Source organism: Carettochelys insculpta, chromosome 6 (assembly GCF_033958435.1).
Source record: "Carettochelys insculpta isolate YL-2023 chromosome 6, ASM3395843v1, whole genome shotgun sequence".
Taxonomy (NCBI): Eukaryota; Metazoa; Chordata; order Testudines; family Carettochelyidae; genus Carettochelys; species Carettochelys insculpta.
This window is the reverse complement of record NC_134142.1, coordinates 118,232,725-118,246,659: the sequence shown is the minus strand read 5'-3', so window position 1 is coordinate 118,246,659 and position 13,935 is coordinate 118,232,725. Positions and strand designations below refer to the sequence as shown.

The 13,935-nt window shown below is 50.1% G+C and overlaps 1 protein-coding gene across 1 annotated transcript in view; it reads left to right on the top strand.

Moving 5' to 3' along the window:
- The first annotated feature begins 3,506 nt into the window (after nt 1-3,506).
- RAB3IL1 (RAB3A interacting protein like 1) overlaps nt 3,507-13,935 on the top strand; it is a 29,277-nt gene continuing 18,848 nt past the window's right edge. Inside the window, exon 1 of the mRNA XM_074998019.1 lies at nt 3,507-3,631. Within this exon, the coding sequence (XP_074854120.1) occupies nt 3,621-3,631 (11 nt within the window). The 5' untranslated portion in view covers nt 3,507-3,620. The remainder of the gene's footprint in view (nt 3,632-13,935) is intronic.

Below are 13,935 nucleotides of genomic sequence, written 5' to 3'. Positions count from 1 at the left end.
ACATGCCCCCAGTTAGGTCAGTTTTCAGGACTGTACTTGATCTGGTGATTGTCTCTTTTTTGGCTGATTTTATGAGAAGCAATCCCATCCCAGGCACATCCTGTCTTCCTGTCACCATCAAACCTTTAGTTTGCTATAAGTTAGGATGAAAGGAAGCTGTATACTGGATTTGATAGTCCTAGGTGTTACCATTTAGGAGGCATTCTTGATCAAACTGACAAACTCTCTGAAATATATAGTAGGTATGCAGTAGTCATAGTTGTACGGATTGACCTCCTCTAGTCAGATACCCTCAGGACCTGACCAGTGCCAAACCAGAGAATGTGCCAGACCACAGGAGGTCAGTATTGTCTAGCAGTATTACCAACACTTTCACTGCTTACTGGGTTCTCAGAAGATATTTAGGGGTAAATCAGAGCTGAATAACAGCACTGAACACTGAGAGCCAGGACTGGCAGCTGTAAACAAACTTTGTGGGCCCACAGGAAACTTGGCAACACCCATGATAATTGGACATCGGGCTAACTAAGATCATGCCAGACAACAGCTGTTGCCAGACCACAGAGGGCCAGACTAGAGACATTCAACCTGTAGTATCCAGGCATTGAGTAATTGCAAATACATAACCTAAACAAATGGTAACTTTTCTTCTAGACTTTAAATATAAATACTAGCTTCACAGGCTGGAAAGACCTGAAAATGTGTTGAAACATGAACATAAGCCTGATTCCCTCTGTGCCTTGTCATTCCGCAGGGTGCATGGTAATTCTGCTTGAGTGAGGACTGCAGGAACTGGCCTGCAGACAAGGAGAAATGTTTCAAACCCCTCTAGGATGGGAGCACAACACCCAGTGCAACACAGTGGGGGAGCGGGAGAGGGAATTTGGTCCGATCAGTTACCTGAATCAACTACTTAATACTTTCCGCAGCACTGGGGGTGCGTGTGTACGTGCGTGCGTCTGTCCATCCGGGAACTATGGAGCATTGCCCCCACCCACTGGGAAGAAGCATGCCCTGGTGATTGAATAGTTGGAGCTTTATCCTGGGCTGTGGGAGACCTGCAATCAACTGCTGCTCCACCACAGGCACCCTGCATATGAACTCAGGCAGGTCACATAGGCTACGTCTACACGTGCACCCAACTTCGAAATAGCTTATTTCGATGTTGCGACATCGAAATAGGCTATTTCGATGAATAACGTCTACACGTCCTCCAGGGCTGGCAACGTCGATGTTCAACTTCGACGTTGCTCAGCCCAACATCGAAATAGGCACAGCGAGGGAACGTCTACACGCCAAAGTAGCACACATCGAAATAAGGGAGCCAGGCACAGCTGCAGACAGGGTCACGGGGCGGACTCAACAGCAAGTCGCTCCCTTAAAGGGCCCCTCCCAGACACACTTTCATTAAACAGTGCAAGATACACAGAGCCAACAACTAGTTGCAGACCCTGTATATGCAGCACGGACCCCCAGCTGCAGCAGCAGCAGCCAGAAGCCCTGGGCTAAGGGCTGCTGCCCACGGTGACCACAGAGCCCCGCAAGGGCTGGAGAGAGAGTATCTCTCAACCCCCCAGCTGATGGCCGCCATGGAGGACCCCGCTATTTCGATGTTGCGGGACGCGGATCGTCTACACGTCCCTACTTCGATGTTGAACGTCGAAGTAGGGCGCTATTCCCATCCGCTCATGGGGTTAGCGACTTCGACGTCTCGCCGCCTAACGTCGATTTCAACTTCGAAATAGCGCCCAACACGTGTAGACGTGACGGGCGCTATTTCGAAGTTACTGCCGCTACTTCGAAGTAGCGTGCACGTGTAGACGCAGCCATAGTCTTTCAGAGCATTTCTATGTAGCACAAACCCCACACACCCCAAACCTGGGACCAGCAGTGAGTCTCAGAGCTTGGGGCTGCAGACTTGTGCCTACAGTACAGGGCTTGTGCTAAGCTGCTAAGAACAGCTGTGTAGATGCTTGGGCTTCAGCTCTGAGGCCTGAGTGAGGGGGCAAAGGCAGGGGCCTTTCACAGCCTGAGCTCCACCCCAAGCTGGAATGCCACTCAGCTACTTTTAGAAGTCCTGTGGCACCTGAGAGACTAACATATATTTTGGAACATGAGCTTTCGTGGGCAAAGATCCGCTGTGTCAGAAGTGGGTCTTTGCCCACAAAAGCTGATGCTCCAAAATATCTTAGTCTATAAGGTGTCACAGGACTTCTTGTTATTTTTGAAGATACGGACTAACTCGGCTGCTCCTCTGATAGCTATTTTTAGGGCTGTTGTGTGAGCTCAAGTCTGAAGAACTGGTGCTTGGAGCATCTCCCTTGCTGTTGATTTTGCCAGGTAGGCGTATACCCTCACTTCAGTTCCCCATCTGTCAGATGTTGATAATAAGATTGCACTAGCTCCCAGGGGTGTCGTGAGGATACATATAATAAAGAAGGCAAGGCACCCATTTGCTACTGTGGTGGGGGTCATATATATCCATAGAGACCAGTCGCTCAGGTAAGTCCTTTTGCTCAAGAATTAGCTCATGCTGAGAGTGCTGGAGGACCCCAAGTTCCAAGCACAGGTAACTAGTGCCAGGGGGGCATGACGGGGGGGAAAGGTGCAGTGGGAGTCACCTAGAGGAAGGGGGCTTGATGAAATAACCATTTACCAATTCAGACTTTGGTGGGAGCGTAGGAGGTGGTGCTGTAGGCCTGTCAGGGGGATCAGCTACACAACTGGGCTTGGCCTATGCAAAGCCCACAAGTGCTTGGTTGTTATAGTGCCCCCTTGAAGACACAAACCTCCATGGAACTCAGCTTGGGGTGGAGGAGCTGGACAGATCCAGCGGGGATCCTTTTAGTGCAGCTCTTTTAGCCCAGGTTCTTGGGCTACTAAACTGCCCAGTTTGGCCCTTGCAATGAGCAGGGTGAGACCTGAGCTACGGTAAGTCCATAGTGTAATAATCATCATGCAAGTAAGAGCCTGACTCAACAGCTGCTTCACTGGCCTAATACGCGGAGGTGCCCTGCACAGACTCGGGTCCGAACCGGTTCCGGGGGAGGGGAGAGGCCCCTAGTTTTGCTGTCGTGCCGCTGCCTCCCAGCAGCGGGGACTTCTGCCCAAAGCCTCGGCATTACCCGCTGGCCTGCTCCAGCCCAGAGCAGCTAGGGGACTGGGGGTGCTGCTGAGAGCCACTGCTCCCCCTCCCAGCCAGGGGGCGGCTGCAGCAGCACCAATGGCCGAAGTCTCCATGCCCGGGTCTGCAGCCAGGCCCCGCCACTGATCGCCCTCCAGCCGGGTGGGGGGGTGCAGCGGAGCCCCCGAGTGGCTGTGGTTTACCCGGGACTGAGCGCGGGGCCCTGCGGGGGGGAGGGGGGGGCAGCCGCCGGCTTTGCCCGGCACGGCGCGGGTGAGCCCGGCGAGAGCCGCGGGCCAATGGCGAGTCACCAGGGGCGGGGGACGCGCCCGCTGCTCTCGGAGCCGCCCCGAGGCCATGTGACCCCCCTCCCCCCGCCCCGGCAGCGGCGCCCGGCTGGAGCGGGGGGTTCAGCCGGCGGCGCCGCGCCCGGCGGAGGGATGGCTACGGCGCCCCCGGCGTGAGGACTGTGGCCGGGGCCGGCACCGGCACCAGCATGTGGAGCGGGTAGGTCCGGAGCCGGCGGCTCGCCGACCCCAAACTTCCCTGCGCCGGGGCAGCCGCGCGTGTCCGGGGAGCGCCCGGGGAGCCTCTCCCGGCTCCCCACCGCAGCCCTGCGCCGCAAGGCGGGAGATTCCCCCCCCCCCACCCACTGCGCACCCCGCCCGGCTGGGCGCGCTCTCTGCCTGCCCGGGGCTGCCCCGCACAGCTACTGCTCCTGATCCCGGCCCCGCTGCTTGGGGCGCCCCGCGGGGGTGGGCGCTCTGCGGTCCCCCCTTCTGCGCCGCCCGCTGCAAAGTAGCCAGGCGTGCGGGAGGCCCGCAAAGCGAGAGCGGGGTGCGTCCGAGGAAGGCGCCGGGGGGCGAGACACCCCGATGAGCTGTTGGCCCCCCCCCCCCGCCTCCGCGCGAGGGCAGCGCTGGCCCTGCGCCCCCGGGTTGGGCTGGGGGCGCTGAATGAGTGCTGCGGTCTGCCCCGCAGCGCCTGGGTATGACTGAGCACAGCCGGCTTGGGCGAGCCCTTCTGGGGCCAGGCTGCCATTGCAAAGGGAGGAGGCGTCTTACTCCCCCAGCTGCTGGTGCCTGCCGCTGGCCTTGATCCAAGGGAGCCAGTGTTCTCTGTCCCAGCCCATCTGCGTGCATGTGCATAGAGAGATGTGTGGGCGGGGGCGCGGTATGTCCCCTGGAGCCTGAAAAGGTTTGGAACTGCACAGACCCAAAGCAGGGGGCACATTAAAACAGCAGTGATGGGAGCGGGGACCTTAGTTTCTGCGGGATTCGTAAAGTTTCTAGGTCCACCAATCGAGGAGGTTGTTTTTCTCAGGTCACTGCTGTGAATTTACAGCTTCCAAGCAACTGAAACTGCCCCATCACTGAAAGAGGCATCTGCTGGAACCGGGCTAGTTCAGGTTGCCCAGGCATTTCCATTTGAACCTCTGGGTTTGAGTTTCTAATAACGTGCCACGTGGACTAAATTTATCCAGGTCTGATTTATTTTCTAGAGTGAGTGGGGATGTGCCTGTCTGATACCAAGTCGGTGTAAGTCAATGTACCACAAGAAAGCAGCAGCAGAGTGCATTTATGTGTAGCGTTTTTCAAATGGAAAATACTGGATGTAACCTAATTAGCAACATCTGCAATAACAGCCCAGCCTGTGTCCCAGCTGTTTGCTGACTATAAGGAAAATGCAGGAAAGATGAACTGCAGGCTATAGTATAATTGGCAGGTAGCCAGCTGTTTGTTATGACAGGGCACAAACCTTTCAGAGGCGTACGCAGCGACTGCCTGAGCAGGTCAGGTGAAGCGGGCACATGTCTGAGGGTGTGTATGGAGGCTAGTTGGCTGTACTGTGCTCAGTCGGTACCAACAGTGTTCTGCTTTTGAATCTGCATGGTGAATCCTTCTTCCCGCTGTCTCTGCATGTGTGGTTTTCAGGCCTATCTGTGTCAGGAGATCAGAATAGGAGAGCCAGGATCTGCTGTCTGAATTCAAGTGCAGAGTTGGGCCAGAGAGACAGAGGCTCAGGCAGTTCGTACAGGAAATAGCTCTGTCAAATCAGCTCCACAGGAAACTAGCGAGGCCCGCTGGAAAAAGTGCGGATCCTGCACATTTTTCTCTTTTTCTACAGATTCCAATTTAAAAAAAAAAAAGTTTCTTGCTAGTACTTCCTATTGTGAAGAGTCTACAAAATATCCCCAACCATCTGCGGAGTACAGGTTCCAGCCAGTCTGGCAATAGCAACAGCAAAAGATATGAACCTCCATCACCCTCTTGGACTTGGTGAGATTTTGGTTTTGGATCCCCACTAGAGCAATAGAGAGAAAGGATTGAGTGCCCAGTTGTCCCATTTACACTGCAGCAATGACTGTGCTGAGGGACTAGTTACAGCAGGGTAGTCCCACACAGCAATGGAGCTAGGGGCACGCTGTCTTATGGGACTGCAAGGCTTCCTCAGCAATGGAGTTGCATCGTAGGCAGTGCTAGAAATGTCCATGGTGATGCTGCTTTGTTCATTCCCTGCTTTGCAGGCTAGGTAGCAAAAGGGTTCTCCCAATGGCTTCTCATCTTTGTCCCTTTAGCAAGACGGCACCTGCCCTTCCTCAGGAGAGACTCAAGGCTCCTTCATTTAACACCTGTCCAGATTGCTTGGAGGGGAATTGGGGAGCTGGCTGGGCACAAGGGCTGTTCTCTATTCCTGGATAGTCATCTCTGCGCTGTCTAGAGTAGCAGACCTGGGGCCGGAAACTAGAACCTAGAGCTCTGCACCCTGGCATTCATCAGTGGAATTGTTGCTTGGGAGTCATAAGTAGGTATGAAGTGCTAGGGAGGCAGTGTGACCTACTGGTTAGAACGCAGGACTGTGACTGACGAGCTGGGTGCCTGTGATACCCTCTACACAAAGCATGGCGTGAAGTCTGTTAGATGAGGTTGTTAGTGCAGCAGCAGCAGCAGCAGTCTGGTGTTTGACAAATGGGCTCTTTTATGCTGGGCGCCATGTGTCCTAGTCAAGTGCTACTTCGTCACCCTGTGACTTGGAGAGAGCCAGTTACCCTCTGTCTGCCATAGTGTGTAGTCTCCCTATCTGCAGAATGGGGCTATAATCCCAACCCCTCAGGAATGGCATGAGGGCTATTTAGATAAAATTGGTAAAGAACTCCCCAGTGAAATGGGGCACCCCGGGGTTTGCGTGATCACGGCTGCAGCCTAGTTCCCTAACATAGTTCCACAAGGGTAGTGTCCTGGCTACAGGACAATGCCAGACAGCTCTTGTGCAGTGTATCAGAAAGCGGGTACTGTCTAGCGGGTTACTGGAACAAATACCCGTGTTGACGGCACACCTGTAAATGGTGGTGTTCCTCGTATAGCTGTCACTAGCGACACCTTAAGAGCTTGTCTACGCTCCCACCTTCCTTCGAAGGAAGGATGCTAATTAGGGTGTTGGGAGTTTACTAATGAAGTGCTGCCGTGCATAGGCAGCACTTCATTAAGCATATTCCCCCCCCACGGCAACTTCGAAGTTTTAAACTTCGAAGTACTGACATGCGTCTAGCCGCAGGTCACCCGCCGGTACTTCGAAGTGCTGGGGCAACTTCAAAGTCCCCGTACTCCTCAAATGAGTCCCCTGACTCCTATGCACGGCAGCACTTCGTTAGTAAACTCCCAACACCCTAATTACCATCCTTCCTTCGAAGGAAGGTGGGAGTGTAGACAAGCCCTAAGAGAATTGGCCATTAGGTCCACTGTCCATGCTTGTTTGTACCTTGTTTCCCCTGGACACCTGTAATTCTTTCCTCATCTGTTGGTCTCTGCATTAGCTTTTCCTCCATCTCATGAAAAAGAAGACATAAAGAAAGCTTGACTGGAAAGAGTTGGTAGTTCCCCTCTGGTCTGTTTCCTGATTGGTGAAGGACTGTTCTGGCAATATGTTCTCCAGAACTCTATCCAATCTCATTTAAAATTTTCAAATTCCATCCCACTGTTTACCAGACTATTAACAGCTGAATAGACCTCTCTGTTCGGACAGCTTTGCTGCTTTGTTCATTATTTATCCTTGGTGCGGCTCCATTGATTCCTCCAGCAGTATGCTGGGGAGGGGTTGTCTCATATAGCTGAAATGTGTGTTCCTTTGATTAGCTTCATCTCTTTCCTTCCAGTCATATACCCTGTTAGCTCACCCTGACTAATTCTTCTCCTGCCTTCATGTTTGTACCTTTCAAAGACTCTATTCCCATTTTCTTTGTCATCATTCGGGCAAATTGTACGTATTTATGTTTGCTAGTCTGCTCTCCTACATTAATGCAGCCAAACAATTAATTATTTTTCTTGCTGTTTTCCAAATCCTTTCTGATTTGCCAGCAGGGGATTTGAGCTGGCCAGAGCTACATGTAATATGTATACTTGATATGGTCTCACTAGCTCCGCAAAGAGAGAAGCTGTCTCCTGGCTGTTCGCCATGTAATATTCTTTCAGGTGTGCAATCCTGAAGGTGCTGTAGTTGCTTATTTTTGCTTCCATGGCATTGCAGGCTTCTTTCTGTGTTGTAGATTGCTATGAGTTCACAATGGAAAGAGTCTTGTTAACCTCAGTTGGCTTTGGAGCAGGTTCTGCCTCCCCCAGGTATATTAATGCTTCTCTAGTGCCTCCAGCTGATTGAATAGCTCTGTATGGATTAGTTTTGCTCTGAGGTATTACCTCTCATTTCTTCTTGCAGACACTCATTTAATTTCCTTCCCATTCCTTCACCATACCCTTCTTCACTTGCTGTAGTTTTCAGCACTTTCCAGTTTGGTATAGTCCACATTTTAAATTAGCAAGCTTCCCAGATCATTAATGAGGCTGTTCAGTAAAATCTTGCCTAACATACTGATCTTTGTCATGTTTCGCTGGACAGCAATCCCTCTTGTCAAGCTGCCATTTGTCATTCACTACACCTTGTTTATGGTCCTTCAGCCACTTTTCATTCCACCCATGTGACAGCACTCTTCTATTCAAGCCAGCTGGAATGAGATTTGCCTTGTAACTTTTTGTGTGACTCTCTCATCAAATGCTTCGCTAAAGCCCAGCTATGCAGTCTGCATTCTTTCTGGTTTTGTAATTCCATCCAACATACCATCCAGTTTGCTTGCAATGATGTGTTTTTAACAAAGCTTTCCCATTATCTTTTAGATGCTTAAAGATTTCTTTCTCTGTGTATTTTTTGTGTAATTTTATGTGGCACTTGGGTTGGATTTATCAGGTGGCAATTGCCAGGATCTCACTTTCTTTCCTTTTTCAAAGATTGGTTCCACATTTTCTGTAGTACCTCTCCAGTTCTCCCATGATTTGTCAAATACAATTGTCAGTTGTTATCTATTTCTGTTAACGTGTGGGATTCATGTCGTCCATCCCTTCTTCCCTGTCACTCCCTGTCCTTGCTTTCCAATTATTAATCTATTTATCAACAATTGAGAACAGGAATCTTGTCCTGGCTTGTGAAGAACCTAGCTCCCTAGGGCATGGATCCAACACCTCCTGAGGCTAGTGAGTCTTTTTGTTGCACTGGAGGAGGCTTTGGATTAGAGCCTTCATGCTATATAAACAATAATCACCATAGGCTCTTCAGTGCAGCCTAATCAGCCTAACTTCTTCCCCTGGTTTCTTCCTTCATGCAGAGACTTTTAAAGAGGAATTTTTCTTCTCAGCCTTTTGGGTTTAATCATTCATTTTGCTCTCTTTTCCCCCTCCCCCCCATTATTAATGGCGTCCTCCCTCATCCCAACAACAATGTTTCTGTGGGCCCAATCCTCCTTTTAAAGTCAACGACCCCACTCTTTAAATACCCCTCTGGAACCACCCCCCCACTCATGCATCTGACGAAGCAGGTCTTTGCCCACGAAAGCTTATGCTCCAAAACATCTGTTAGTCTATAAGGTGCCACAAGACTTCTTGTTGTTCTCGAAGCTACAGACTAACATGGCGACCTCTCTGATACTTCACTCCTGTTCAATACACCTTAAGCCGCCAGCAGCACTCATTCTCTGTGCTTTCAGATTAGTGGCTGCTCTTGTCTTTTCCTCCCACTCACTAAACCCCTGTTTCCCTGCTCTACACCTCTCCTCTCGTCACCAGGGTCTCTGAATTGCGTAGGCTGCTGCTTGTCCTTCGCTGGCTTCTGTCCCAGAGCACTTGTGCTCTGCCAGACCCGGTCTCATCCAGCCTTTTCCCTTCTCTCAGCCTTTCTCCTTTCCTTTTTTCTCCCTCCTGATCTTGCTTTGCTGCTTTACCTTCCTTTTGGATCCTGCTCCGCACCCTCCCACGTGCTGTTCCACCTCCCCATTACTCTCATCTCTGTTTCCCGCTTCCTTGGGGTGCAGCCCCGGGAATGGCATAACACTCACCATCCACATCTAGCTCTCAAGGGGGCGGAGCCTCCTCACAGGGCTACAGGCAATGATTATTGCTGGACACCGGGGTCGGCTGCGTCAGTGCACCTGGAAGGCACGCTGCGCTCCCCTGGCTTGTTGTATCTGTGGCCGTATTGTCTGAGAACAGTAGTGGGTTGCTGCTTTCCTGCTGGAGATCACTGACAGATTCCACTTTAGAGCTGTGCATATTCCCCAGCTCCCCAAGGACCCTCACCACTCGTTGGCTTCGCCTGACAGCTGGGTTCCAACCTTGCTGGAGCATTTCCCTCGCCTTCCCCAGCAATGCTGCCATCCATGTCCCTTGTGAATCCCTAGCTGGAAAACGTCCCTTCCTGACAGAGCCCTCTTCCCCTACTAGCTCTCCTGATGAAGAGCTGCTGGGCCTCAGGCCTTGTCTGCACTAGACAGTGGATCAGTGAGGTAGCTGTCAATTTATCGCTTCCACTTTAAACGTGGTACCTCAGTCAATGAGCTCAGTCAGGGTGATGCTCCACCAAGACGAGAAGGGTAGCCAGCACTGATGGGACAGCAGCCCCCACCAACCTTAGCGTGTGTAGCTGAGGTAAATCAGTGGTGCAGGTAAGTGTAGAGGAGGTGTCTCTTGGAGATGTCTCTTCAGGGAGATCTCAACTTGGCACCTGGGCCCCTCTTTCTGCTGTGGATATACTTGCCAGCCCCTGAAATCAATAAAGAGACAAAATAGAGACTCGTCTGTCAGCTCAATGGTAATCCACCGGACCAGGCAGCTTTCTGGGGTAGCCTGCTGAAAGGGCAGTAAATATTTACCCCTCTGCAGTTGTGGGTGGCTGCTGTGCATGTGGTAAGTATGGGTTTGTGCTGGAAGGTGTCGAGGGTTCACTCTCAACACAAAGTTTTGGATCACACAGGAGCCAGTGCCCTTAACTTTAGGTCCATTGTGTATTTGCCTGTATCCCACACAGACTTGCCAGTGTCTTTGTGTTTTTTTATTGTAAATTACATCCATCAGAATTTTGGATCAGGGCACTGGGATTGGGGGCAGAAGCAAGGCCACATCACCAAACCCTGGTGCTATGGCCAGCTTTGTCCCATCGAGTGAAGTAACGGGAGCTCTGCGGTTCACTTCACACGTGAGTCTTGCAGGTGAGACCTTAAATATCAAGGCCAAGGCTTTGAAAAGAGACCACGACTCTCCCCGGGTGGTCTTATTTCATATAACAATGTATCAGGGACTATAACTTTGTGCTTATATGGTACCTTCCCTTGAATGTTCTCAGTGTGCTACACAGACATAAATGAGTTAATTATCCTTGCAGCACCCTATCAGCTAGAGGCAAACGTTATCCGCATTTTAATGGTGGGGAAACTGAGGCACAGAGGAGTGACATGACTTGGCTAAAGGCATGCAGTAAATCAGCGATGGGGCTGGGATTAGATCTTAGAATTCCCGTCCCAGTACTCCAGTCCTGGGGCCATTCTTCCCCTTGTAAATCTGTCACTCTGTCCTTTCAAGCAACCTTCATTGTTGTCTCAGTTGAGATTTTAGCCTCGATGGGTCTCATTCTTGGGCCCGGGAGGGTGGATGTCGTGCTGCTAATACAGTACATGCAGCTTCTCTTTCCCATCCGGGTTTGGCTTCCTGTGCTATGTATAAAGGAGGTTTTTACTCAAGGGTCCATTTCAGATTTTGGTGGGGGGACAACTTTAAATGTGACTACAGGGACGATTTAGGTGCCCTCAAACTCCAGTTGTTTGGCTGATGATAACTTGGAAATTAGTTGATAGGACCATTGTATCTAATTACTCTAGAAAGAAAGCAAATTACGTAAATATTAGACCCACTCTGCTCTGATACTACCCTGTTCTGATTTCTTGTGGCCCATCCTCAAATACAGTGGTTCTCCACCAGGGTGTGTAACCCCCTGGAGGCTCCAAGCAGGTTTCAGGAGATCCTCCAAGCCAGATCCTCTGTGGTGTGGGGCCCAGGCATTTGTCCTTCTTCCGACCCATTAACATCAGCACTAGCTTTTATGTGCAGGAAGCCAGTTGTTGTGGCACCAGTGGGCCATGGAGTTTTTATAGCGTGTTTGGAGGATCTGAGTAAGAAAAAGGTTGAGAGCTCCTGCCTTAAGGGGGTCTGATCAGGTTGAAAATTTTAATGTGTGTTTTACTTTGTTCCTAACTCTTACACACAACAACTGAAACACTTGTAGAAAAATGTGGATAACTTTCCATCACTTTTTTTTTCTGCAGTTCACCAACCTTGGAATAGATCATTTAACTACTGGAAACATCCTATCCTGCCCTAGAGCTGTAGGGGTGTGAGCCCACTACAGATAGTAGACTAGGAAGGTACTTTAAATAGGAATGAAATTGACACTTTCAAGTGACATTCGTAGTATTGCTAGCCTCTGATGTTCAAAAATCATGAATCAGACTCACCAAGAAGTATGAGATTGGCATTAAATTCAAGAGACTATATAAAAATAATAGATATGGAGTTTTTGTTTGTCTTATGTTTTTGGAATCTTTAGAGTGCACTAAGGTCAAATTTTGATACTTTCTCCAAAGGCAGAAGGGCTAGAAACTTTTTTTTTTTTTTTTTTAATGAAAAATGAAAGCTGAAATCCTTACAGATCCTTTTGACTCCAGAACCTGGGGCTGTAAGGAAAATATGTCATGAACATATCCTGAGATTCATGACAAAATCATGACAGCTGGCAGCACTGCTTTAATTTCTGTTTGAAGGCTAGTGACTTTCCAGAAGGCTCTTAAACACAGCAGTGCAATGACTGAGTTGCTGTTAACTGTCACAGGAGAATATTTATAACACTAAGAAAAGATCATGTTTTAAAATCAAGAAAAAAACTGAGAGTTTGGAGATAGGAAGGAGGTAGAAAGGAAATAAAAAGGCATAAGAGGTCTGGGCAATTCTTCTTTTTGAGAGAAGGTTGGGGTTCTCAAATCTTCTGATACTTAAGTAAAATTTCTATTGTTGTCCGTGTCTCCATGCAGAGATATTAACTCAGTAACTGTACACTGATATATCTGAGTCATCTTATTCAGTGCTATACATCTTATATACATTGGCGCAAGGACTACATTTTCTGGCATATTCTGAATAGTGTTGATCATGCAGATGGTGACCAGAGCATAATGCAAATCGTGGCAATAATTGTTGACTTCATGTACTCTGTGGGTGCGATTTCTGTTCTGGAATTGGTCTGGATACAGCTTCAGCCCTAAGAATTTAAGCCATAAACACATTTTATACTCGTACTTTTTCATTTCTTCCTTTTCTCAGCCTCAGAACAAAAAAATGAACAAAATGCTAAAATGACACAGCAGGCATTGCTATACAACCCAGCCTGGAATAAGATCTGCCACTCCTTAGGGGATAAGTGATCTCCCTCATCTGACTCTCATTCTCTCTCTCTCATCCATCCAGACATCTGTGCTGCTTTCCATAATGTCAGCCAGGCTGTCCTTCCCAGCCAGTGCTGGGACGGTTTGCTGGATTCTGAGAGAGTTGGCCTTCTGTCGGTTTTGCTCCCATTTACTGCAGTCTTCTTTTGCAGCTTACAGGAGAGAGAGAGGGTGGTTTGCAGAGTAGAGAGTGAGCTGTAGGTTCTATGTCTGCCCATGGATGTCCTGTCTGAGCTCAGGCCAATGCCCAGCAGTGCCAACAGCCACTGCGGGCCTGCAGGGAAGGTGGTCCTAGCACAAAGGACGGAGCCATGGGCAAAGGGGTGGGGCTTTGGGCAGTCCGCCCTGCCTGCACCCCCGTGCTCCCACCAGGCCACATGCAGAGTGGCAGTACAGCACTCAGCGGCATTTCAGAGGGTCCCGGATCTCCAGCCGCCACTGCTGCTACTTTGGCCCTTTGGAATGCTGGGCTTGGGGGCAGGTGTCCCTGTTGCGCCCCCCCATCTCATCCGCAGAGCTGCCACTGCCTTAGAGACATAGTTACAAACGTTTTTAGGCACCCAACGCCACCTCGGTGCTTTTGAAAATCCCAGGGGGCCGAAATGCTTTTGACAATCTGGTCTTTAGTCTGTGTGGGCCTTGGTGCCCCACGTGTTCGGGGATAACATCGCAGCTCTACCTCCCCGAGGGGCTGTGAGGAGAAATAGGTTAGACCTTGTGAGGTGCTCGGGCTCTCTGGTGATGGGGCCACACACGTACCACAGGGAACTTCTCTGTACCACTGCTCATCTTTCCTTGGCTTTGGGCCTTTCTTTTCACTTGTGCCCCTTGAATCTTCCCCCTTTCTGAATGTAACCTTGGCTCAGAGGGCTTGGCTGTATCTCCGGGAGTACTCGCTACTCCCCGCCCTGGGATTCCTGTTTTACAAGCTCATCTAATGACTTCCAGACCCTTAATTTAATCACCAGCCTTTTCTTATCTTAATCCCCCTACTTCTCTTAAT